The sequence below is a fragment of the Artibeus jamaicensis genome, unplaced genomic scaffold (genome assembly GCF_021234435.1).
Source record: "Artibeus jamaicensis isolate MK-2021 breed Jamaican fruit bat unplaced genomic scaffold, CSHL_Jam_final contig_354, whole genome shotgun sequence".
NCBI lineage: Eukaryota > Metazoa > Chordata > Mammalia > Chiroptera > Phyllostomidae > Artibeus > Artibeus jamaicensis.
Genome location: NW_026521803.1, coordinates 20,652,183 through 20,675,902, shown reverse-complemented (window position 1 = coordinate 20,675,902; position 23,720 = coordinate 20,652,183). Strand labels below are relative to the sequence as shown.

At 50.9% G+C, this 23,720-nt stretch overlaps 1 protein-coding gene across 28 annotated transcripts in view; it reads left to right on the top strand.

Moving 5' to 3' along the window:
* The first annotated feature begins 622 nt into the window (after window positions 1–622).
* CELF4 (CUGBP Elav-like family member 4) overlaps window positions 623–23,720 on the top strand; it is a 290,171-nt gene continuing 267,073 nt past the window's right edge. For all 28 annotated transcript variants that reach the window (XM_037154504.2, XM_037154509.2, XM_037154503.2 and 25 more), the window contains exon 1: window positions 623–1,095. In XM_037154504.2, coding sequence (XP_037010399.1) covers window positions 810–1,095 — 286 coding nt within the window. In that variant the 5' untranslated portion in view covers window positions 623–809. The remainder of the gene's footprint in view (window positions 1,096–23,720) is intronic.

Here is a 23,720-nt window from a genome sequence, read left to right as displayed (position 1 = left end):
CGCCGCCCCGCCCGCCATCCCTGCCTTTGCTTCGCCCGTCTGGCGCCCTAACAGAGCACAGCTCGGGGGATAACAGCCCCCTACATACCCACACGAAAGTGAAAAACCTATGCTTTTAAAATACAAAAAAGTTGCACCTGCTGCTATTACAAAAAGAACCCCAAAACGGCAAAGAGGAGGCCAGCAGCCCTGTTTCTAACAGGAACCCGCTCCCCGCGACAGCCGCGCCGGAATCTCAGCGCCTCCCGAAGAGCCATGCGCCTGGCGCTATTTATAGCCGGGGGCCGTCTCGGACTGTACCACCGCTGCTCTCCGGGGCCGCCGACGGGGGAGGCGCGCGGGGCGGCACCGCCCCACGCCGCCCTGCTCCGGGCCACCGCCCGCCGCTGCGCGGGAGTCCCCCCGCCCATAGCTCCCTCTCGGGGCCCCGCGTCCCCCTCCTTCGCGAGCGCACACTCGCCGCCCCCACCCCTGGTCTGACTGGGAACTTGAACCGGTCCAGCCTGTTTAAACGGAAAGGACAGAGATCCTGTCTGTTCAATGTAAAAAAAAAAAAAAAAAAAAAATCAGATCAGACCGAAAGAGAGAGAAGAGAGAGAGGGGGGAGAGGGGAGAGAGAGCGCGAGCGCGAGCGAGAGAGAGAAGAGAGGAGAAAGAGAGAGAGAGCGGAGAGCGAGGTACAGAGACACCGAGGGGGAGAGAACCCGAGTGTGTGTATGCGTGTGCGTGTGTGAGCGCGAGCGAGCTTGCGAGGGAGAGGAGCGAGAGAGTGCGAGCGAGAAAGAATAAAAGGAAAGAAGATTTTCTCTATGTATATAAAGATGGCCACGTTAGCAAACGGACAGGCTGACAACGCGAGCCTCAGTACCAACGGGCTCGGCAGCAGTCCGGGCAGCGCCGGGCACATGAACGGATTAAGCCACAGCCCGGGGAACCCGTCGACCATTCCCATGAAGGACCACGATGCCATCAAGCTGTTCATTGGGCAGATCCCCCGCAACCTGGATGAGAAGGACCTCAAGCCCCTCTTCGAGGAGTTCGGCAAAATCTACGAGCTTACGGTTCTGAAGGACAGGTTCACAGGCATGCACAAAGGTGAGTGCACCTTACCCTCCCAACTTTGCCCGGGAGAAGGAGCGAGCGGGCGGGCCGGCGGGCGGGCTGGCCGGCGGCGACGGACGACCGGGAGAAGGCGCGAGAGGGAGCCTCGGGCGGACGCCGAGGAAGGAGGCGCGCGGGCAGCAGAGACCAGGACTGGGGTGCGTGCGGAGCTGTTTGCTGGGGCAAGGCTGGGTTTTAGGAAAGGAGCTGATAGAAGCCTTACCGTGGGGAGAGCAGTGGAAGCACAAGATGAAGAGAAAGAGAGAGTATCGAGGGGAAACGGGGCTTGCATTTTTGGGTACAGCGACTTGAATGATTGGGATGGGGACAGCTGCACCAGCCAAGCCCGGGACGCTGAGCAGCAGACTGGCAGGCGCGCAGCCGGCCGGGGACCGAGGGTGCTGTCCATCGCCGTGGTGCTGAAAATACTAAGATGAGATTCAGTGGTCTCCTCCTCCGCTCCGGGCCAGAGTAGCAGGAGCGCAGCCGTCTAAAAAGGAGAGAGGTGACAAATTCAGGGGTATTTTTGTTTTGCTATCAATTTAACAGTAAACTCTCCCTGTCTAGCAGTGCACCTCAACAATTCCGCTGTGGTGTGAGTGGCGTGGGGAGAAAGGTGGATATTTGAAGGAAGAAGGGACAAAACCTAAGGCAAGAATTAGCAAGAAATCAGCCACCCCCTGGGTGGAGTGGGGAAGCCTGGATGATCCCCCCTTCTCAGAAAAGTGGGGCTGTGGGAAAAAATCTGTGTGTGCAAGATATGCATTTTAAAGGGTGTAGCCTAAATTACCCCAAACTCACCATGCAGAGAGGTTTACACCACATTATTTCTCTCCCTTGAAACAATCATTGCTAGTGAGTGCTTGGGGGAGGGGAGACAGAATAATCAAAGAATTAAAACCCAGCAACTTTTTAGGAAAGTGGGCATGGGAATTGTCTGCAGTCTGCCTGTTTTCTCCTTGTTTTATTATCTTCAAGGCAGAACCCCGAATGTGTTCAGTTGTAGAATGTGTGTGGGTGGCTGGTGGGTGATGAAATTAGCCCAGTACTCTGCTCTCTAACAGTAATGTATAGGATGTGCAGCGGGGATTAATCAGGGCTGGAGCTGTGTGGGCAAGTTAAATGCTTTCTGAGAGAGATTGATCATCAGGCATGGAAGAAGCACCAGTCTAAGGAACTTGTAGGGGATGTGTGCGGACATTCTGTTTTTAATAAATAGTAGTGTGGAGAGCCACTGAAGATGCTGTGTTAGAGCTGGTGGTTTTAATGATGAAAACACACACGCGCACATGCACCCGCACACCCACCCACACACAGAGAACAGCCTCATCCTTGGCCACAAATGGGCTATGAACAGAGCTGATCCTCCGGCACATTAGGTGCAGAGCGCAGAGCTGTCTGGCTCTCTAAGCAGCAGTGGTTTTCACTATCACAACCTCCTCCTTCTCCAGCCCTCCCTTCATCCGAATACTGAGCACAGCTCCAAACTCTTCATAGTTGGAGTCCCAGAGAGCAGTTTTTATTGGCTTTAGCATCTTCCAGCTTGCCTGCTGAGGAGTAAATCTTAAAGTTAATGACATGTTGAGTAGCACAAAAACAGCAGAATGGAAATATACTGGGTTTGTTGGGGTGGGGTGAGGGTAGGGGCTGTAATGGAGAGAGAAACCAACCTTTATCCAATATGGAGAAAATGTTCAGAAAAGAAACTGGGAAGGTGGAACAGAAAGGCAGTGTTTAAAATAATATTTGTTTCCCCCCAAATCAACCATATCTTTGTAGTTTTTCCCTTTCCAATCAAGCTCCCTGGAAGCTGATCAATGTTTGTATCTTTGTCATTCTAATATGTCTTCAGATTTAAAAATTGTAAGAATGAAAATTAAAAAGCATAAGTAGGGAAATCCTTTACCCTTCTTAATGATGAGTTCTTGTGACTATTTGAAATTTTTTAATTAGAAAAAATAAGAACCCACTAGAGGCAAACGACAGTTGTGAAGAGCTGATCTTCCTGTGAGATGTGGTTTGGGGCACTTTATTTGCTGCTTTATTTCAAATGAAGATAAACTTTAACAATAGTCCTTGCTTTCTTCTCACGATCCCTTCTTGCTAGAATCATCACTGTTTCTAATGTTATTTGGACTCCCTTGTATTGTAGCAAAGAAGTGGGATTGTCATCATTTGCATCAGGAAGGTAGAGAAGGTTATGATATAGTTATATCATATCAGATGTATTTGTACATATATCTGGCCAGGATTACTAGGACGAGCAGAACTTCATTTCCTAAATAATTCTTCCCCCAAACTGACTCAGTCCAGAGCAGGCAGGCCCACTGGCTCCGGCATGCTGGGTGCCTTGCTGTCGCAGCCTACCCTTCCGAGCCTGAGCACATATTTTTTTCCTGTGAAACTTCCTGCCTCTCCTTCCCTCGGATTTTTACAGGCAAGGTTGGGCCACAATATCCCTAACAGTGCCTGGAAGCTCCGGAAGAGCTGAATAAATGAGACAGGTTCTGAGTTCTGTTTTATTCAGTCCTAGAAGAGTTTGAACTCCTCCTTCAGTGATACAGCCTGATTTAGCAGCTAATCCTGATAAAATAAGCCTCCGGCCACCTTAAAAAATTACTCGCTTGCCATTGGTGATTAATTACTGTTAAGTCAAAAAGCATGGTGAGACTTGAAGAATAAGGGATCCATTCAGTTTCTAGATTTTCCCCAACTCTAAATTGACAACATGAGGTTAGGGATAGAAACATGCCTTTGTTAAGCCTGGTTTCAGGGCATATTTGTGGCTCTTTCTTTTCCCTTCTTGAATTTCCAACTTCTAATGAATTGTACTGGGATAAAATTGAGAAATATCACAGGATAGTGGCCTCTAGTGTGGATGGCATAGGTATTTTATTGGTTAAACAGAAAAAAAAAAGAAAAGAAAACAGAAGTAAAAATTAAATGCATGTGGTTTCAGGTGGTTATCCATTTGTTGGCCACCTGCCATTTCAGGTGACTAGAGAAGGATGGAGTTCTAAGGGTTAATGGAATACCTGCCATGCGTAGAGTGAACCTTAAAAGGCAATTACTCCAGTCAAATTGGGAGTCTGTGGAGGAGGGAGTGGGTGGGTGTTGTGGAGCAAACCCGCGGTATCAGAGAAACGTTGTTGGGCTGGGCGGCAGCAAATAGCAGTTGTGGACTGGGGTGATTACTGTGAAGGTAAATTTAGCCCCTGGAGACCAGAAAGCAATTGGGCAGGGGGAGATCTGGGTGTTAGGCTGAGAGAGAAAAGAGGGGGAAAGACCAGAAGCCCAGGATTATAATTAGAAGAAACAACACCGAGAAGAAATCCCAGTTTAATGCAAACTCTCACGGCTAACTCTAAGTCTTCTTTTTCACCCATTAGAAGCACTTTGAGAAAGGTGGTTTTTCCAGTCTCTAAAGAGAAAGACACTGTACTGTTGATTTAAAAAGGAGAGAGGCAAACTCCTGGGGTAGCAGCAGAAGTGAGGTCAGGACCAACTTTGCTCCTTCCTATAGAATTTTTCTCCCTTAAAGGAAGGAACGTGTCACCCACTAGTCTAATTTTTCCCTTCTCTCACGTTTAATTCATTTCCCTCTTCTTCTTTTTATTTCCTGGAGAACAAACAGAGTTAGTGCCTGAATATACATGCATGCACACGAATATCCATGACTGCTAACACACACACATACACAGCAGATCACACACGATGAAACCCACAATCCATTCATAACTTTGGTCTTGTCTAGCAGGATAAAAAACAGCAAAGACTGAGTTACTAGGAGACATAAAGACTAGTGCTCTCTGGATAGCCATATTATAATGTGTTATCTTTGAAGTCATTTAAGTCTAAGTGGTATTTAGTATAATATTTATGAATTAATGTAATCTAAACACAGGACTGTCCCCAATGGTTTAAACAGCCCTTACTACTGATATGTGCTTGTTCCTGGAGCCTGCAATGCATTTTAGTTTTAAACAGCCAAGTCCACAACACACGTGTGGCCTGGGCAACCCCTCTGCATTGAGATTTTCCCCCGCGACAGGGAGGAAACTCTAGTCTACTGGCAGTCCCGGGATCTCGCAACCCGGAGCCACAGCTGCGCAAACTTCAGCCCCTCATACTTTCACACTGAATCCGGTGGGAGGGTGGGGACAGCGTCATGGAACCTTCTGTGGGCTGAACTCCTGAGAGTATATCATTTTAAAATATACTCATCTCCGCATGCACAATCTCTCAGTTCAACAGTATCTGGCTAGGAAAGGCCTAGAGCCCCATGATTTGGGGTGTAGCTGGACAAAAGGGAAAGGGCAAGGATTATAACTATATTTTGGTGATTTGTGACCATCTTCATGGAATTATTTTCATGTAAGATGTAACAATTCTCAAGACATTGAGTTTTCACTGCTTGGCTTTAGCTGAAAGGGCTCATTATTTTTTTTTTCCCTGAGATAGGTGAATTAAAGTGAGGTTCTATCTGATTTCCGTCTTCAAATGAATCTAAGAGACAGTGAAGCTGAAGTATCCACACGAGCATCAGTTCAATTAAGATAAACTTCTTTTTTAAAAAATTACTTTGAAAAATAAGAATTTATTTCTGTCCAGGGAAAGACTGGTGGAACGGCTGGGCACACACCCATAGTTTTTAAAAGAAAGATATGCCTCGTGAGAAAGAGATACAGAAAATGGGATAGCTGTAATGAGAAAGGAAGACAAATGTTCTTTAAAAATGTTTCGCTGAAGAAAATAAGAAATGGTAATCATTACAAAGCTGAAGTAAACAAAACCAACAGCCCCACATTAAAACCCTTCAAGTCCCGGGTATGGATAAGTATCCTACTTAAGAGCAAAGGAAACATTATTGGGAAATTAGTGCTTTATTTAAGAGACTTGTGGTTATTTACTACTCGTGCATGATTTCACTTATCTTTTAAACAGACTCCTCAAAACCAGCACACAGAGATAAACTGATATGCATGTGAGCACGTATATGCACCCATGTACAAGCATGACTAAGTGCAGCCCACACATATGAAAACCAGGGCTGGCCTAGATTTCCCTGCAATTCAACAGGGAGATGTTAACCGCCTTTCCCCTACCCCAGCTTTAATGGGAATTCTAGACTGGGTTGAAAGAACCCCCTTGGCATGCTTTCACTCTCTCCACCTGCTCCAATTGGCTGGATGTTCACAGCTTCCTAACCACACAACAAAACAAAACAAAAAGAAAAGCTTTTCTTGAATAAAGTCATAACTTGAAAGCAACCAAAAGGAAAACAGCTACAAAAAATGCACGTCACAGATATGCTCCCCCCCCACACACACAGGCATGTTGTAGGGTTATCGGAGTGCTTTCAAAGCACTGGTTTCCAGGGGCGTTCTTTTTGCCTGGTGATCTCTGCACACTCCAGCAACTTGAACATGGCCATCACTGTCACTATGATTAGCAGCAGCATCCTCACCATTATAAGTTATATACCAGAATGGGAGAAGGGCTTCAGAGTGATTCCTTAGAAGATATGCAAGACACCACCTCCTCGGTTGAGAGCTGGTCTTACTTGCCTCAGATGGATGGAGGAAAGCACTGCATAACTCACATCTTCCGTGTCATCAGAATGTGGTCGGTTCCAAACTGACCAAGGAGGGACCTCACTGAACAGAATTCGGAGTAGGCAGGTTGTAGAAGAGAAAAAGATGCAACAGAGAATGGGGCCTGACATTCTAGCGAAAATAAGGAAAACAGAGTTGTAGAACCAAAATGCCAGCTGGATGCTGGGAGCATTGGTCGACAGTGGCTGGAACTGCAGTGGCTTCTGAACTTGGGAGGGAAATCCCATGTGACATGCAGAGAGAAGAGCTAGGGAGTGTGAAAATCTGTGTGTTTCTATGGGTACTGGAGCACTGAGGAAGGGAAGATGCTGCAGCCTGTGTGGGTGTTGGTGTGAGTGTGTGTGTGTGTGAGAGAGAGAGAGAGAGTGTGTGTGTGTGTGTGTGTCTGTCTGTCTGTCTGTAGAGAAGAGATGACAAATGCAAATGGCATGGAGATGATGTTAGGGGTAATTTCACCCTGAAGGATATATGCATGATCAGGAAAATGGTTGATGGAGAAAAGGAGAGAATCTGAGGACAATGACACTGTTCTTGTGATCCTATACTCACTCCTCCGCAGAACTCCTGGCTTGGATTTGTCAATGATCTCAGTTCCAATGTGGAGATGTGCTCTTGTTTGTCTGTCTCATATCTTCACCCAGAAGTCCAAGTTTGAGGGAGGGTTCCACCCCTCCCCCTTTCAAAGGTTGGTTTATTTCTGTCCACCTATGGACTCATTTTAGAACTGACCTCCTGTCCAGGAATGAGTGGCAAGCCATAGAGCCCAGCTCTCTGCAGAGATAGTTTCCTCCACCCACTCCTTTCCCTTCCCCTGTAGATGCCCCCTGATACGCCAGTCCTACTTTTCTGTTATAGTGTTTACACACACACACATACAAGTCAGTCAAGCCGAGCCCTCCAAGCAGAATGATGCATATCCCCTAAATGCAAGCAAGGTGTGGCAGGGATCCCGCTTCCCACGTTTCGGACTCTCTACCAGAAAAGCTCCCACACCCCACACACTTTACCTTTGCCTTTTCTGCTTTTAAATACACATACTCTCCAAGAGTCATGGACAGCATCCAATGTTATCCAAATAACCTAGGGGGTGGAACAGAGCCTTCCAACTTAGTTGTGCCGTCTTATCATCCTGCATCTCCCTCTTTTCCTTCCTCTTACCATTAAAGTACCCTCACAAACCCAGAGTGAGAACTGAAGAGGAAGGTGTATGTTCCACTTGGCAACACAGGGGTGCAATTAAAGACACCAGGGCAGAAAGACAATGATAGGGGCAGAAATGGCGGCAGAAGAATTTTCAGACTTGATGTGCTTGCCCGAAGGGCATACTTCTCTGCTCATTCAGTTTTCAGTGGCCCTGGAGGGGTATAAAGCCCGAGCCGAGCTGCAGCCCTGCCCACAGAAACCAACAAAGCAGCCAAGTGAGCAGGCCCAGGGTAACTGCCCTCCTTTCCGAGTCCCTAGAAGGGGATGTTTGCAGAACCACACATTCCCAGGGCTTCTCCCCTTCCACCTCCCCCACACTTGGCTTCTCTTATTCCCCCCTGTATCTTCCCTCCATCATGAGCTGATGAACAATCTCAAATGGAGCGATTCCCAGCAGCTCAGCTCAGGAACACATCCTACATGGCCAACTGCAAGATGTAAATAAATGGGTGCCCTCCTGGAGACAGATGTAGTTCTCGTTCCGTGAGGATGGAACAGCTAAGAATATTGATCAAAGCTCAGGGGAAAAAATTGATAATGAGCTGTCCTCCAAGAGTTTAAGTGACCGACACTTCCAAAAACCAGTTCTGGACAGCACATCAACTCACATGATGTCACTTTATTGCAATACACTCAGCTTTAATTAATTATCACCTTTGTTAAGAGCATCTCCAGATCAAAGGTTTCTAGATACTTAACAGATCTTACTAACAAAGCCCCCGTGCACTAGGCTATCTCACAGCTCCCTGGCCCAGCAAGTGACCTTCCTTCCCATTTTCTTTCCTCTCTCTAAGCTCTTGGCATCCTCCTCTTTGCTAAAGACAAACAATTGTTTCTGCGTAGCTGCTGTGTCCTAGGGTGAGGATTGTGAGGGGTGTTGTCTGCTTCGGGCAAGGGGCTGCTATTCAGCAGCTCTTTCTAAAATTCCACAACTGGGACTTGATTCACCTTCAAATCTATCTGGCTAAAATGGGGAGTGTCAATAAAAGAAAAAAGCATTCATGGAAATGCAAACAGTGTATGTGTGAATGTGTTTGTGTGTGTGCCCATGCACAAGCACTGATGTGCACATCCACATAAATATTATGGATCAATACATTTCACATCCACTGCCTACACCTCTCAACTTCCCCCTCCTGTTTCTTGAGCACCTGTGCTACTGTCGTATTTCACCCTGAGAAAGGCTTGCAGCTGAAGCGTGCATAGATAATGCTGTATTGAACCAAGCCATTGTTTGGATTTAGTTGTGGAGTCTGAGTGCCCAATGAAGGATGGTTCTCACCTGGGGTGGATGGTGCCTGAAGAATCTACTTCTTAAGGTATGGCAGGAACCTCACTCTCCGAAGTCCCCCAAACCTACAAACTGACAGGTGACTTACTTAAAAGCAACCCTTGGAGTCATTCTAGGCAGATTTGAATGCCATACGTGGCTGTTTGTTCATTATTCTAATTTAATGATGCAGTCACACCTAATTAATCCATGTCTGGTTTATTCATACACTATGTCTGAGGATCCAAAAGATCTCTCTAGCTAGCTGGCTTCCCTTTACAAGGCCGAATGAGGAGTCTCCCCCGACAAGGGAGTGTGTCTCAGTCCAAACAGGGATGGATTACTGTGGACCAATTTGATAGAGGCACTGTCCCTGACACCACCATCCACACAGGTAGGCAGCAGTCACAGAGATGTAGCAATGATATCTCTATGCCTATGCAACACACATATGTGAACACATGAAGTGTTCTTTTTCCCCCAGAACCCTACTAAGAGGCAACGGGTCACACCCCCGAGTGTAATAAATGACAAGGGCTTGTGGAGTGGCAAGCATTCTCATGACGGTGAGTTTCAACGCAGAAGGTGGAGAGGTTGAGCTGAGTCAACCTCCCCTCTCCAGCCTTAAGAAAGCAGAGCAGGGTTTACCACTGCCACTGTGCAGAGAAAAAGGCTGAGGCTGGGAGCAGCATGCCCTCAAGGACAAGTTTGCAGCATGGCCTTCAGCACACCTCCCCATGGCTAGTTCTGGTCAGACTGCTCCTACAAAGTACTATCTCTTGCCTGACAGGTACATGAGAAAACGAGGAATCAACCTGGTAATATCCTTATAAAACCAAGCCTCCTGCACAAAGTCCTAGGAGACAAGAGGCATCTAAAGATCAAACACTACATCACAGTGTATTTGTAGGAACTCTGATTCTGCTACCTCCCTATAATGCTCTAATTGACTATTTGATCAGCTCTAAAAGGGCCGGTGTTCAGGACAGACTCACGCAAACACATTTGTACACACACTCACGTGCGCACTCTCCTAACATGTGTTCACACACCCACCCATGCATACACACTCACCACACAAGCACTTGTACACAGGCTTTCTCTTGCACTTACCACTGTACTGACCCTAGCTCAACCAACCAGGGTAGATTTTCACAGGAGCTGCTTGAAGGTGAGTGTAAAGCACACACCTAAGGTTGTACATGCCCTTCCAGTAATGGGCTTATCAATACCTCTTAAAGAATTGTGACAGCCAGCCCAGAGTGATTCAGTTGTGTGGACAAAGGTCAGCATATAGATATCTATTATTAATAATATCAATATCTTGGTTGACCAATATAACCAGAAACTGTATCTTGTCGCTGCTGATGGGTGAGGCAGGGAGGACTCCGCGGCAACAGCAGGAAATTATGCCCATGTAAAATTAATCATATTGACTGGTTCTAAGAATATACAGAGAGGCAAAGATGTTGGGAGTGCTCACTGTGGTGGGAGAGGGGGACCTTGTTCCCAGAGGCTTCATGGTCTTGAGCTCCTGCAAGGAGACCAGGGAAATAGAGGTGTCCCTAGGTGACCGATGAGAACACTCTTCCTCATCCGGTCTCTGCTTCCCAGTGGGGTGAGGTGGAGGAGAGGTGTTCTCTGAACAGGAAGAGAAAGAAACAGGATCCCCTAACCATTATCCACCCAACATATCCATCTCTCTCTCTCAAATCAATACTTGGCTTGGTTTGGTCTCACTGGATGAGGCCCAGAGAGCATCCTTGTACCTGCTGTGTAACGAGGTCTGTCTCCAAGGGGGTGGCATGAGCCTGAAGCAACATTCTTAGTTATGTGATAAGATTCTGGCCCCAGGAGATGCCAGTGTGTGCTCTAAAACTTAGGGGTCCCAGGAGGAGAAGCATCTAATCAAATCAGCCACCATTATTGGGTTCTTGGGACCAGCAGAGGCAGCCCCTCAGGGCCCTGCCCCATCATCATTGCTGGTGGGAGCAGGAATATTCTGGACTTCAGAAAACTATCGCTCACTGAGGCTCACCTCCAGTCACAGTGAGTGGGAAAGAAAGGGAAGGCCCTGGGTCCTTGACCTCGGCATTCCCTCCAGACACACCCCTGATCCTTCCCTCCCGTAGCCTCTGAACACTGGGCTCCAGATGTTCCTGAGCCTCTTTGGCAGCCTGGGCAACACCTGTCAGGCTGTTCTGAGAAACAGAGGAAAGGAGAGGACCCCAGTGGCTGGGAGCTTACTCAGAGAAGGAGAGAGGGAAAGCCCAGTAAGCCTTTGAATCATTCCTTTTCCCTGTTCTCAGGGCTTGTTGTGAAGGCAGCTGGAAGGGAGCCTGCCTTAGAGGCCAGGTCCCATGGTGGGGTGATGATGGATGATAGGAGAAGGGCTGCTAAGGTGCAGGGGAGATGCCTTTGACTGTGAAGGAGGGTGAGGAGATGCTGCCTCTGGCTGGCATGTGAGATGAGGCTTCTCAGGGCCGGGTGCCCCCCTTCCCATGGGGAGTGCTTAGGCCTCAGCAAACAGGCCATATCTGATCCTTCCTTACCCTGATCTGCCTCCCCCAACCCCCACCCCCCCACCTCAGGGCTGCCAAGGGGCAAGCTTGTCCCTTCGATTCACTGCACACTCAGAGTCCCCCCACAAGGACTTACAATCAGCCCTCAGGCCAAGAGTCTGGGCCACTTTCTGTGCTCCCTCCAGAGTGACAAAGGCTATCTTCCTAGCTGAGCCCCAGCCCCTGTGACCACCTGGGACAGTTCTCAGATCTCAGAATTTGCTTCCAACAAGTCACAGGCTGGGCATGGCCACGGAGGACACATGGGGAGGGCACATCTGGTGCTGAGGCCACCCTCCCTCCACAGTGCCAGTCGCCTCCGTCCTCAGCCGCAAATCTGGGTCTGAGGAGCACTAGAGCAGCCCCAAAGCCAGGCCCCTCCTCTAGACCTTTTCCTACCCCAGACTGTGAGTGTGGGAGGGCTATCGCCTGCCCTCTGACGGTGACAGGGGGAACTTCCTGCACTCAAGCCAGGGCCCCCGATGCCCAAATGCCGCTCCTGCTGCCGCCCAAGGTAGGCGCCCAGGAGCTGCCGACCAAACCTCTCCCGAACCCCTAGGGGTCAGGGCGGTTCACTCCTCCTCTTCATGGGAGCCCTCCCCCCACCCCCACCCCACTCGAGTGGGCAGCGTGGGACCCTGGGCCACACCCTTCACTGGACAAGTCACCCTGTGCCTGAGCCACTAGCAGAGACCCACAAAACAAGCAATGAGAATCAGAAAATCCAGACTGTATTGTAGTTGCAGTACAAATGTGAGTTTTGTTTCCAAAATGAATAACCAGTGTATGATTTAGTGTTCATTTTATTCTTAATTCCACATATTGGGGCACCAAAATCTTCCACATCTACAACCCTGTGCCTGATGAAACAGACCTGGGCTGGGGACTGATCAGTTAGTGACAAACTGGCACACCCACCCCCCAGTCCAAGCCAGGCCCTCAGGGCAGCGACCTAATCCAGCCAGTCATCAGAAAGAGAGGCACAGAGCAGGAGAGCCACCCTGGCCTCTTTCAAGGCTTCATTTTTTCCAATTAAAAAAAATTAATTAAAACATAAGACCTTCCTTTTTACTCTCCTCTTACATCAATAAGTAAATTATTAGATTTATTTTAGAGTGAACTCTGTTATAATCGTGTTGGGCAAGTTTGAAGAATCCACTGGAATGAGGGGTAAAAGTGAGGCCAGCGACCAGGCAGCTGAGTTGGGTCCCCAGAAAAAGGAGAGCAGCCCACCCTGCAGCGAGTGTCTCAGCAGAGGGGAGCACGCCCTGAGGCTGCAGCGAGTGGCCACTTGGCAAGCCAGGTCGCAGTGGCAGACTGGGAAGGGAGCCAACGGGATCAGGGCCCCCAGCCGCACACAGAGGCTCTCAAGATCCCCCACCCCTTGTCTGTTTCTGACACTTGGGCTGTTTCTCCCTAGTTTCTCAAGTGTCTCAGCAAAACATTAACTCTAAATGTTCTGACTTCTCTCAGTTGAGCCAGCGCTTACCAGGCTGGTGCCCAGGAGAGGCCACACAACAGGGAGGAGAGTATCCCCGTGGCCGGCAGAGGCGGGACCAGAAGCCTGCTGAGCTGCTGCAAGAGCAGCAGCAGCGGCAACCCAGCTGCAGTTGGCTTCTGGGACACCCTCCCCACCAACCCCACATGAAGAGCAGGGTGTGGACTCTGCATCTTCCCACAGAGCGTGGACTCACCCCCATGTGCAGGGCAGGTTTCTGCAAAGCAGAGAATGTGGGTCATTATAGTTTTGGGGAGAAGATGCACCATGCCCCCCGACTGGGAAGCCCTGGGGGTAATAGACAGATAGGGACCTCCCTCAAGGAGTCCCAGGTCCGTGTGCGAGTTCTCTCCTCGTAAGGGGACACCCTCACCACCATGAAATAACCGCCTGTGACAGACAGCAGCAAACCCACAAATATAAAACTATTCAATGCAAATGTCCCATGTGGGGAATGAAGGAACCCCCCAATCAGAGGACTCAGAGAAGGATACAGGCTCCCAGAGAAGGGGCAGGCTGGGGAGGTGGGGCGGGAGCCACAGCGGGCACATGGGAAAGAGCACAGGGAGGCTGGAATGCTGACAAGCCCGGTTGTTTTGTTTCGTTTCATTCCATTATGTTTTGTTTTGTCCCACTGCAGTGAAGTCTTATTCTCAGGCTGGTGGACAAAGGAATGTCTAACTCTGAATAAATCTTGACCCACCACCAGCCTGGCTGAGAAGAGGTGGGGGTCGGGGGTAGGTGAATGGGCTGCAGATATGGCCAAGGAAGTCAGTGGCACAGAACCTGCCAGGGCTGGCCTCACCTGCTTTGGGGCTGCAGTGTCCTTCAGCTGTCCCAACTGCAGCCCACTTGGGCTGAAGAAATTACTCACAGAATATTTAAATCCGTGTCCATGCTCCCTGTCACCCAGGCAGGCATCCGTATTATCCCCACAGGCTCACTCAGCTGAATGTCCCAAGTGATAAACTGTGGGGTTCTGGACATGAGAATGTCCCCACACCCTCTGCCCTTCCTCTGTGCCAGCCCAAGCTCAGGAGGGGCTGGAGGCGGCCAGGCAATGGGGACGAAGCCGGAGCAGTGTTTCCTGGGGTGACACTGGTCTTGCAGCTGGGAGAATCTTGGCAGATCCTAGGAAGAACCGCTCCCAGTGTGGACAATACACCCTGGCAAGGTTGCCAGGCCCCTGGGCAGCCCATTTACTGCAGGGGAGCAGTCGAGGCGTCTCTCCCGTGCCTGGGAGAGGAACCCGGCCCAGAGGAAGGGCAAGAGATGAGCTGAATTTCAGGGCCGCAAACACAGGGTTGTTTGTGGCTGGGTCCTTAGGGGAGGGAGTCGGCCTCCCTCCCCGCCCCTCCCTTCTCCTCGGCCTTCCACAGAGCTTGACCCCCTGGCATCTTCGCAGCCCGGGCTTCCTTCAGGGAGGAGCAGCACTGCTGTGCTGGGGCTGGAGTCACTGCACTCTCGGCAGGGCAGGGGTCCGCGACCCTCCCAGCTCACTGCCACCTAGCCTCCTCTACTCTCCCCACACCATCCTCGGGCTCCACACCCCAAGCCCCCATGCTCCCAGACCTGCCAGCCTTCCCAGGACAACGGCCCCCAACATGGTGACCTCCTTTTCCCTTACTTTCAAAGCCTTGCCCCTTGCTGATCTGACAAATCAAACTGGGCAGATGTGTCCCTGGCGGCTAATGGACATAAATGTGTTACCATTTCTGGTGACACGTGCTTCGTACGGGGACCTTTTAGAGCCCTGGCTGTAACCTGAAGAAACATCTCTGATAGAGGAATTTCCAGCACAGTGAAGCCAGAGGGAGACACCGTGAGGCTGGGAGGCCTCTGGCTACCCAGGGGGCCACGGGCCTGCCTGATCTAAACTGTGCCACTGCGGACACGGAGCTCAACCTCCCAAGCTGCAGGACCAGAGGAACACAGGCAGCTGAGGGCCTGGTCACCCTGCCCATCTATCTCCCAGCATGGCCAGCACACCCGGGAGGTGGCTGTGCCAAAGGTCTAATCAAATATTAAACACGGTCAGTAAACTTAACCCAGTGTCCTATCTGGAGCACCAAGTTCCTCCCCGAGAGCAGCCCAGCGCAGGGGACAGTTCCAATTCAGCCTTGCCTGGGGGCTGGGGTAGGGGCTTCTTGGTCCCTGCCCCAGCGTGGGCAGCAAAAGGGGAGGCACACGGGGACCGTGGCAGGGAGTGAGGTGGTTTTCCGCCTCCTTTCTATTATTCATTTCCTCTGATTTTTATCTAATCTCTCCTGATTGTTCTGGTGAAACTTAATAGACAAAGTGAATTTTTATTACATCATCAATATCATCTCTAGCTAATCAGCAGACACGGGGCCACCACAAGCCCTATAGCTCCTCATCTGGCTTCATAAACAGTAGGGACAATCACCGCGGAGCACGACACCCCCTCCCGAGAGGCCTCTCGGCGGCTCCCCTGCCCCAGACCTATTCTTGGGAGTTCTGCCTTCCCACGGTCCCCCCGCCCAGCGGGCCGCATGGCTGGTCGACGGAGATGTCGTCCCCGTTCGCACGTATTTTTAGTTCTCTCCCTCCCAGCGTCAGCTGTTAAAATCACAAATCTGGAGCTTGTGTTTCGAATGCCAAAATAGCCTAATGTTGACTGATTTTTATTCTACTTCCCTCTGTGCTAGGAATATGATATGTCGTAAGATATTATATAATTCTATGGATCACGGTGCATACTACACACCACATTATGTATCCGGTTACGTACATATGACATACGTAATATGTCATATCACATACCACACCTATATAAACTATGAACTAAGGTGTTTGGGTCATTTAAAGTCAAGCCATTATCTTCTATACTGTATCACAGATGTTATTTACCTGTTCATTTGTATTATAGTATGCCTTCCATTTACACAGCATTTTAATCTGCAAAGTGCTTTCTTGTATATGACCACTTTTATCCCTATTGCAACCAGGTACAGTTTATTCCTTTTTTGTAAAGAAAAGTGGAAAAAGGATCATGAAGGAAAATTACAACCTGGTCCGATCCTGCCAGGACATGAGAGAGCAGCAGCTCAGCTCAGAACGGGCACTGGAGCGCCCGTGGACGGATCCGAGGGTCAGAGTCCTGGCCGCTCACCAGACAGGCAGATTCCTGGGGCTTGGCTTGCTGGGCAGCCCCGGACCAAAGGGCAACCATAATTTAAGAAATGGTTTGTTTGGAGGTGCCCCCCCCCACAAACCTGTTCAAAGTGAAACGTGATTCTGAGTGCACCACCTTGCAAGACATCCCCCTGGGGACGCGAGGCTGTCTTCTCCTCTCCTGTCGGGAGGCCAGGCCGAGCTGCTTGGCAGTGGCTTGGATTTGGGGAAACCAGCGAGCACCACTTAGAGTCAAATGCTATAAATAAAGTGGGTGATGAGGCTAAGGAATCTGGCTTTGTGTGTCCAGACTCTGGACTCTTAGGGGGAAGGAGGAAAGTGCTTCTTGCAGGGGGACCAGAACCGGCTCTGGGAGTGGCTGGGTACCCTTTGTGAAATTACTCTCCCAATTCCTGTGCTAATGAGCTGATTTTGCACATCTGTTCAGCGGATGGTCTGCATGCATCTGGGGGTCATGGGAGGCTCCTCCAGTCTGGGGTGCCTAGATCCTCACAGGGGCCTCTCGGAGTGGGCAATGTTTAATCCCCTGGACACCGTCTGCTACAGTGGCAGCTAGCACACCAGGGATGAGCTGCATCTCATTCAAAGTTGAAGTGGGTCCTCGCCCCGCACTGCCGCCTCATGCACAGTCTCAGCTTTCTCCTCTCTCAAATCTCTGCAATGACACCCGCTCGTTCCACCTCTAGGGTCACAGTGGGACGTCACGATCTGAGAGGAGGGAACACACGGTGTAAAGGTTAAACTCTCCAGGGTCATTGTCATGTATTAACTGCCAGCACCCCCAACAGACCACAGGGAGCTCTGACGGTCCCCCTCACTAAGAAATAGGACACATGGAACATTAGGGCTCCAGGGTGGACCGGAGGAAACACTGGCAAAGCACCTACTGCACAGCACACACAAGGCTCATGCTTCTCATGTCACATCAAGTCCTCATGACAAAACTGGCAGGGATGTCCCAGTGTGCCTTTGAATGCCAAGGGAATGGAAACTCTCAGAGCAGTAACTTGAGGAGGGTTATGTGCCGGGGAGACACTGAGCCAGAATTTGCACCACAATTTGCTCTTTCTCAAAGCCCACCACACGCCCATGACCGCAGCTCCCTTTACGGAAGTAAATAAAAAGGTTGTCTCTTCCATCGCCTTCATGTTACAAATGGGGAAACGCAAGTCCTGCAACATTGTAGCCTAATGTTTTCTGAAATTATTCCATACTGTCTTTTCTGAAGGCTCTGAAAACATGGACACACATAAACACACACTACAGACACAAAAATAACTCACAGACACACCCACATGCAGACATGCATGTACACAGACACACATGGACACTCACAAATCAGTACACACTCATACATATACATGGGAACACACTCCAATATGGACACTCATGCAGATACCCATATACACAAGGCACACACAAAAATATAGACATACACAAACACAATTTATAGACACGTAGTATATGTAGACACACATAGAGATGCACACACAAACACAGAGGCATGTACTCACTCACTCACGCACTACTCCTTAACAAGGCTTAAATAACCACCAGGCCATAGACATAATTTAGCCACAAAACTCTTTAGAAGGAGAAGTCAATAGCTGCCTTGGAGAAAAGGGTGACAGGGACCGAGCTTGGAGGCATCAAGGGGCCACGGTGGGTCTCTCAACTCACCTTTCAGTCCTAGGCCAAAGGCCAGGAGTCCTCTCACTCACACTTGTTTGGCCCGAGCCCCATAACGGCCAAGGCCAAATCTCATTAGATATAAACAAATAAACAGAAGGTGTTTGCTGAGAAGGCTCCCTCTGCAATCTCCCTTCTGCGTCAACCCGCAGGATCCTGGCCAAATTTCTGCTCATCTGACCCAAACCGAAGGCAGGTCCTGGAGAAATCTCGGGCAGACCTTCCAGGGGCCACTCGGTCCCACGCAGTCCCTACGCACGGGCCTCTTACAGACGAAGCCAGGCCTGTGGGCGGAAGAGGTGCCCCCGGGAAGGGGAATGGGAAGGGAGGGAGGAGGGGAGACTCGGAGGTTTACGGCCAGAGTCTGTCCTGGAGGCCAGCGCTCAGACCGCCTCACTCTGTGGCTCAGAGCAAGGTAGGATGCCATTGCACACTGCGTCCCCTGCCTGTGGGACCCCAGCTGCCCATGGGATCGCACTTGACTCAGGCATGGCACAGAATGCGGCCCTGTACATGTGTGTGAAGAGAAAACACACGCACACACAGAACAAAGTGTTAGCAATGGCAAAAAGCTCATCAGAACGGGAAACCTATGGTTTCCTTTTCTTTGGAATAAAATCCTGAGGACCTGAGTTCACTAAATGTCCACCACCTGAAGGCTGAGCAGACCATTCAGAGGTTGACATTTTTGGGAAAATGGGGTAGGCTTGTCTTGTCTCGCATGGATTTGAACCCTGGGCCCCGGGCAGGAGATGCTGCGGGGTGCCACTGGGGTGATGTGCCTGTTGCCGGTCCCCCACGCACACAGTGCTAACGGGCTCTGGGGGGTGCAGCTTCATGGGCAGCGCTGGGGACTGTGGCAGAGAGAGGGTTATGAGTGACTGTGTTTGGCTCATGCTTCCGGCACATGGTGTGTGGATGCATGTTGTCTCCTTATGTTTTGCATTCACACGTGTCCTGTGAGTCTCTGGTGGGCATGCATGAGTGTGTTGCTGTTGCAGGGCTCATGTGCATGTGTCAGCTGTAGGACAGCCGTGTGTTCGGCTCTCATTCTGAAAAGGGGAGGCAGGAACAGTTAGGGCTCTGTTTCCCTCGTTTCAAAGCTCCCTCGTCTGGGACCAGATCTCCAGGCCAGCCCCGCTTTCTCTCACACCCATTTCCTACAGCTCTGCCCCCATCCTAAAGCTCTGGGTAGGAGCAGGGCCCAGGATGTGGAGCCCCTCCCTGCAGCTGCCCTGAGAACAGTGCGTGTGTTTGTGCATAGTGTGCGTGCACGTGCACACACACACCACCTCCACGTGAGCACACGGAAATCTCAGCTGGCGAGGCTCAGGGAGGGAGCGGGGTGGATGTGTGTGCTCATACATGCTGAGTGCAGGCAGCCGTGTGGGAGCTGTAATGGGCTCCCGTGGGCCAGTTTTTAAGTGACAGATTGTGTGTACATCTATGACTAGATTTTCTACCAAGTGCTTGTGTAAAACAGCAGAAAAATGGGTCCAGCGCCCTGGGTGGGCACTCCTGCAGCTCTCCAGTGTGTGGGGTGTGGGTCTTTTTGCACGGTGGTCTCTGGCCAGGCATGGGGGAGGAGTGTGGACAGGTCTGTGGGAAGAGGGTTCTGCACACATGTGGCTGGGGGCAGCCTAGTTGAGGGGGACACTAAGTGAGACGGTGTCCTCCAGGCACCTCCCTGCTTTCCTGTATGCACGGCTGAGCCATCTGTGGCATTTTCTCACATCCTGCCCACAGATTCCCCTGGGAGACTGGAAGAAGAGGGGGTCGGGTCGGCACTCCTCGACTTCCCGGAAGGTAGCTCTGAACACCCAGCTCCCTTTGGAGACAACAGAAAGTGCAGAACCGTGTGTGTGTGTGAGTGTGTGTATGTGTGTGTGTGTGTCAGATACAGAGAGACTGAGGCAGAGACAGAGGGACCTGGGGGGCAGCAGCTATGGGAAGAGAGAGCCCCCCCTCGCCACTGCCTCCATCTGGGTGGGAGCAGATGGTGCTCCAACCTGACCAGCAAGGCCAGAGGCAGCTCTTGGAAGCAACATGTCCTGAGAGAAGGACAGTGCAAAGGGGGCCCCCAGAAAATGCTCTCTGGCTGACTGCGTCTCAGCCCGCCTGGATCTGTCCAGGCACACAGACCCCCTGAGCACAGCCTACACATTCTAGCTACAGGTGCCCCGTTCCTTTGCCTCCTCTCCAGCCACTGGGAGGCTGATCCAGCTCCTGGGTGTGTACACAAAAGGCTGGCCCTCTCTCAGGCCGGCTCAGCTTAATCTCACTGTGTTCCTCGGTGGAGGTGGGAGGAAAGCCAGTCCTACCTGCCCCCAGGGGTCGCAGGGTCTCAGGCACAGATCTAGCATTCACCTCCTTCACTCACCAGGAGGCTCTGCTGCGCTGGCCTCCAAGGTCAGCGCCCTCTGCTTAAACCTGGGTCGTCACTTGTGCTTCGCCTGGAAGTCCCCAGCAGGGAGCCCACAGACACACAGAGCCCGAAGGCGAAGCCCACCTGTGTCCCTGCAGCCTCGGCTGCACCCCAGCTCCCTAGATGTTCCCAGGACACCTGTGTCAGGGTCCTGGAAACCTGGTGAGAAATGCAGATCCTGGCCTCCGCCCAGGACCTTGGAATTCTCTGAAGATGGGCCAGGGACTCCGCAGTTAGGGGACAACTTCGGGGGCCTCCACGCCTCCGAGCGCCTGATTCCCGGGGCTCCCTCGCACTGCCCCCGGCCGCAGCGTCAGTGTCCAGTCCGGATTGTAAGAGCGCCCGGCTTCCTTCTACCTCAGAGCTGGACGCCCTCCCAGTGTCCCCTAGCTTCCTGTGCCTGGCTCGTGGCCCCCTAGGCTCAGTCTTCGTCCCCACGGGAATGACCTCCTGGACCACCAAGACCACATGTTTATAGCATAAAACCCTGCCTTGGGCTGTCTCCATAACTGCCAGAATGGACATATCTTCCCCACCAGAGAGCAGGGGGTCCTGGTCTCCCAACCTCACATTCCTGCCCTCACACACTTCGCTTGAACACACACACACACAGATACAGTCACATAGATACACACAGACACACACAGAGATGCACCAACACACAGATGCACTCGCACATGGATACACTGACACGCTCACATCCACAAATACAGAAGCTGTCACACACACAGCCATGCAGATGCACTCACACACTGACACACACAGACACACGGAAGTGTGCGTCCACACCTATGCTCCACCAACCCCTCTGGTAATAGACTATGTGCAAGTTCTCTGGCACATGGGTCAGGCCATTCTCTTCCCAGCTCCCCACAGCCATCGCCCTGCTCAGCCCCCTCTGTGGCTGCCCAGGCCTCCCCCAGCCATTCAGTGGGGAGCAGACTCGGGGCCCTGGGTGCAACAGGGAGGCTGCCGGGCAGCGTGGAGGTCGAACTCCAGTCTTTCTACCGACAAGCTGAGTGCCCTTGGGCAAGTCACTTTACCTTCGGAGCCAGCCTCAGTTTCCTTGTCTAGCAGATGGAATATATACACTGCCTACGTGGGTGAATTTTGAGTATGAAATACAGTAATCTAGGCAAAGCACTTGGCACGGCGCCTGGAATGTGGTAAGCCCGCGATACATTACAGCTGCAGAAAAATGGGAAAGATAGAGAAGCCAGAAGCCTTTGCCTGCAGACCCCTCTGGCCTTGCTGCCCTTCTCCTCCTGCTTCCCTGCCTGCGAGGTCAGCCCCGTCCCTGCTCCTCCGCTCCGGCCCCTGCCTGGGGCGCCCTCTTCCCTTCGGCTTCCCCCAGACTGGGGCCTGCTCCCCCAGGGAGCCTCTAACCGTGTGGCCTCATCACCTCTGACCCTCCCAGCTTGAACCTCCCCGCACAGGGCCTCGGGCCCCCTGGAGTAAGTCACTGAGCTTCTCTACATCTGCATTTTCTCACCTGGGGACAGACACGAAATTGATCACCTCTAAGAATGCTTACTCTTTCACAGTCTGTCACCCTCTGATGTGAAGTTTGTGCTGGATTTAGAGTCCAGGGTGGCACAATCAGGAACTCCTGGGGGCTGGCGCAGGCATGGGAAGATCTGAGGAGCAGCTCGGAGACCACGGCAAAGGGCCAGAAGTAACCAGGGACAGCACGGCAGTGTCGGGATGAAAGAGTCCGTCACCGGGGCTGCTCATGGGTTAAAGTGGAAGTGGAGTTTGCAGGTTGGCCCTTGTTAGCACCAAATTCCCCCCAAGAACAAGGGAGGCAGCTGCCTTGGGGAGAGCACTGCATCTGGAGTCCACGGGCCTGAGTTTTAATACCCGAGAGCTGGGCAATGACCATGGACATTTTGGTCCCTGGGCTCTGAGCTCTCGCCCATAAATCAGGACCAACAGCACCGACTTCATGGGCTGTTGTGGCAATTAAATGAGAATATGTAAAAGCATCTAGAATAGGCTTGTGTGATGGTAATAACCATAATAGTAAGAGAAGAATGGTTATTGTGTCTGTATCATTTACCATGTGCTCGGCGCAGTACCAAGAATTCTCACGTGCTATCTCATTTAAAACTCACAGTTCACCTAGGAGGAAGGTTCAGTTTCTACCTCTCTTTTGCAAACAAAGAAACAGGCTCAGAGAGTTTAAGGAACTTCCAAGGTCACACAGTAAGGAAATGGCAGAGCCAGGACCCTGAGCAGTGCCTGCCCCCAAGAGCCCTGGGCTCAGGGAAGGGTGCCCATGCCTGCTGTGGCTGAGCCCCTAGTCCAGGGGCAAGGAGGTCTCCATGTGTGTGAACAGTGATGGAAGATCGGGACAGCCGGCTCCCGAAACTCGGCGGATACACAGTAAGCACTCAATAACGAGTGTTTATTTATTGCTTCTGTTTACAGCTTTATTCCCAAAGTGAATTGTTTGTTTAAGTAAGGAGCATTTACCTTTATTACAGTCATTGGTAAATAAAATTATATTTGCATTTCCACAAATATGTATGAGTTTAATTAGTCTTGCAATTCATACACAAGAGCCAGTCCAGGAAACGCATTCATGAACTCACACTTCCACCCCAGGCAAAAAGCCTTCTCAGACAAGCCCCACCAGGGTTAAATAATTCATTCATTCACAAATAGTTATCGATCACCCGCTCTGCGCCAGGCACAAGTATAGTTGCTGAGATACAACAATGACCAAAGAAGATGAACTCCAGTCTCTCCTGGAGCTTCCATTTTCATGAGCAGAATTAGATGATAAATTAAAAATAAAAATCAAGTGCCTGATAGTAAGTGCTGTGCTGAGGGTGTAAACGCATGGATGAGGCATTGAGTGACGGGTGCTGCTCTGCATGCTGTGTGAGCAGGGAGCTGAGATCCAAACCAGAAGCAGAGATGGGGGCAGAGAGCCCTTTGGACGGAGGAAACAGTGGGTGCAAAGGTCCTGTGGCGGGTGCTGTTCAAGAGACAGGAGGAAATCCAGTGTGACGGGAACATTGTTGGGTTATGCTGGGGGGGGGGTGCATTGCTGGATTGTATTCTAAGTACAGTGGGAAACTGTAAGGGGTAGGCTGTTACATTTCACACAGCCTGCCTGGCTGCTGTATGGAGTGCAGGTGTAGAGGCAGGTGGCCAGGGGAGCCGTGATGGGAGTGTGGATTAGGGTGTGCAGAGA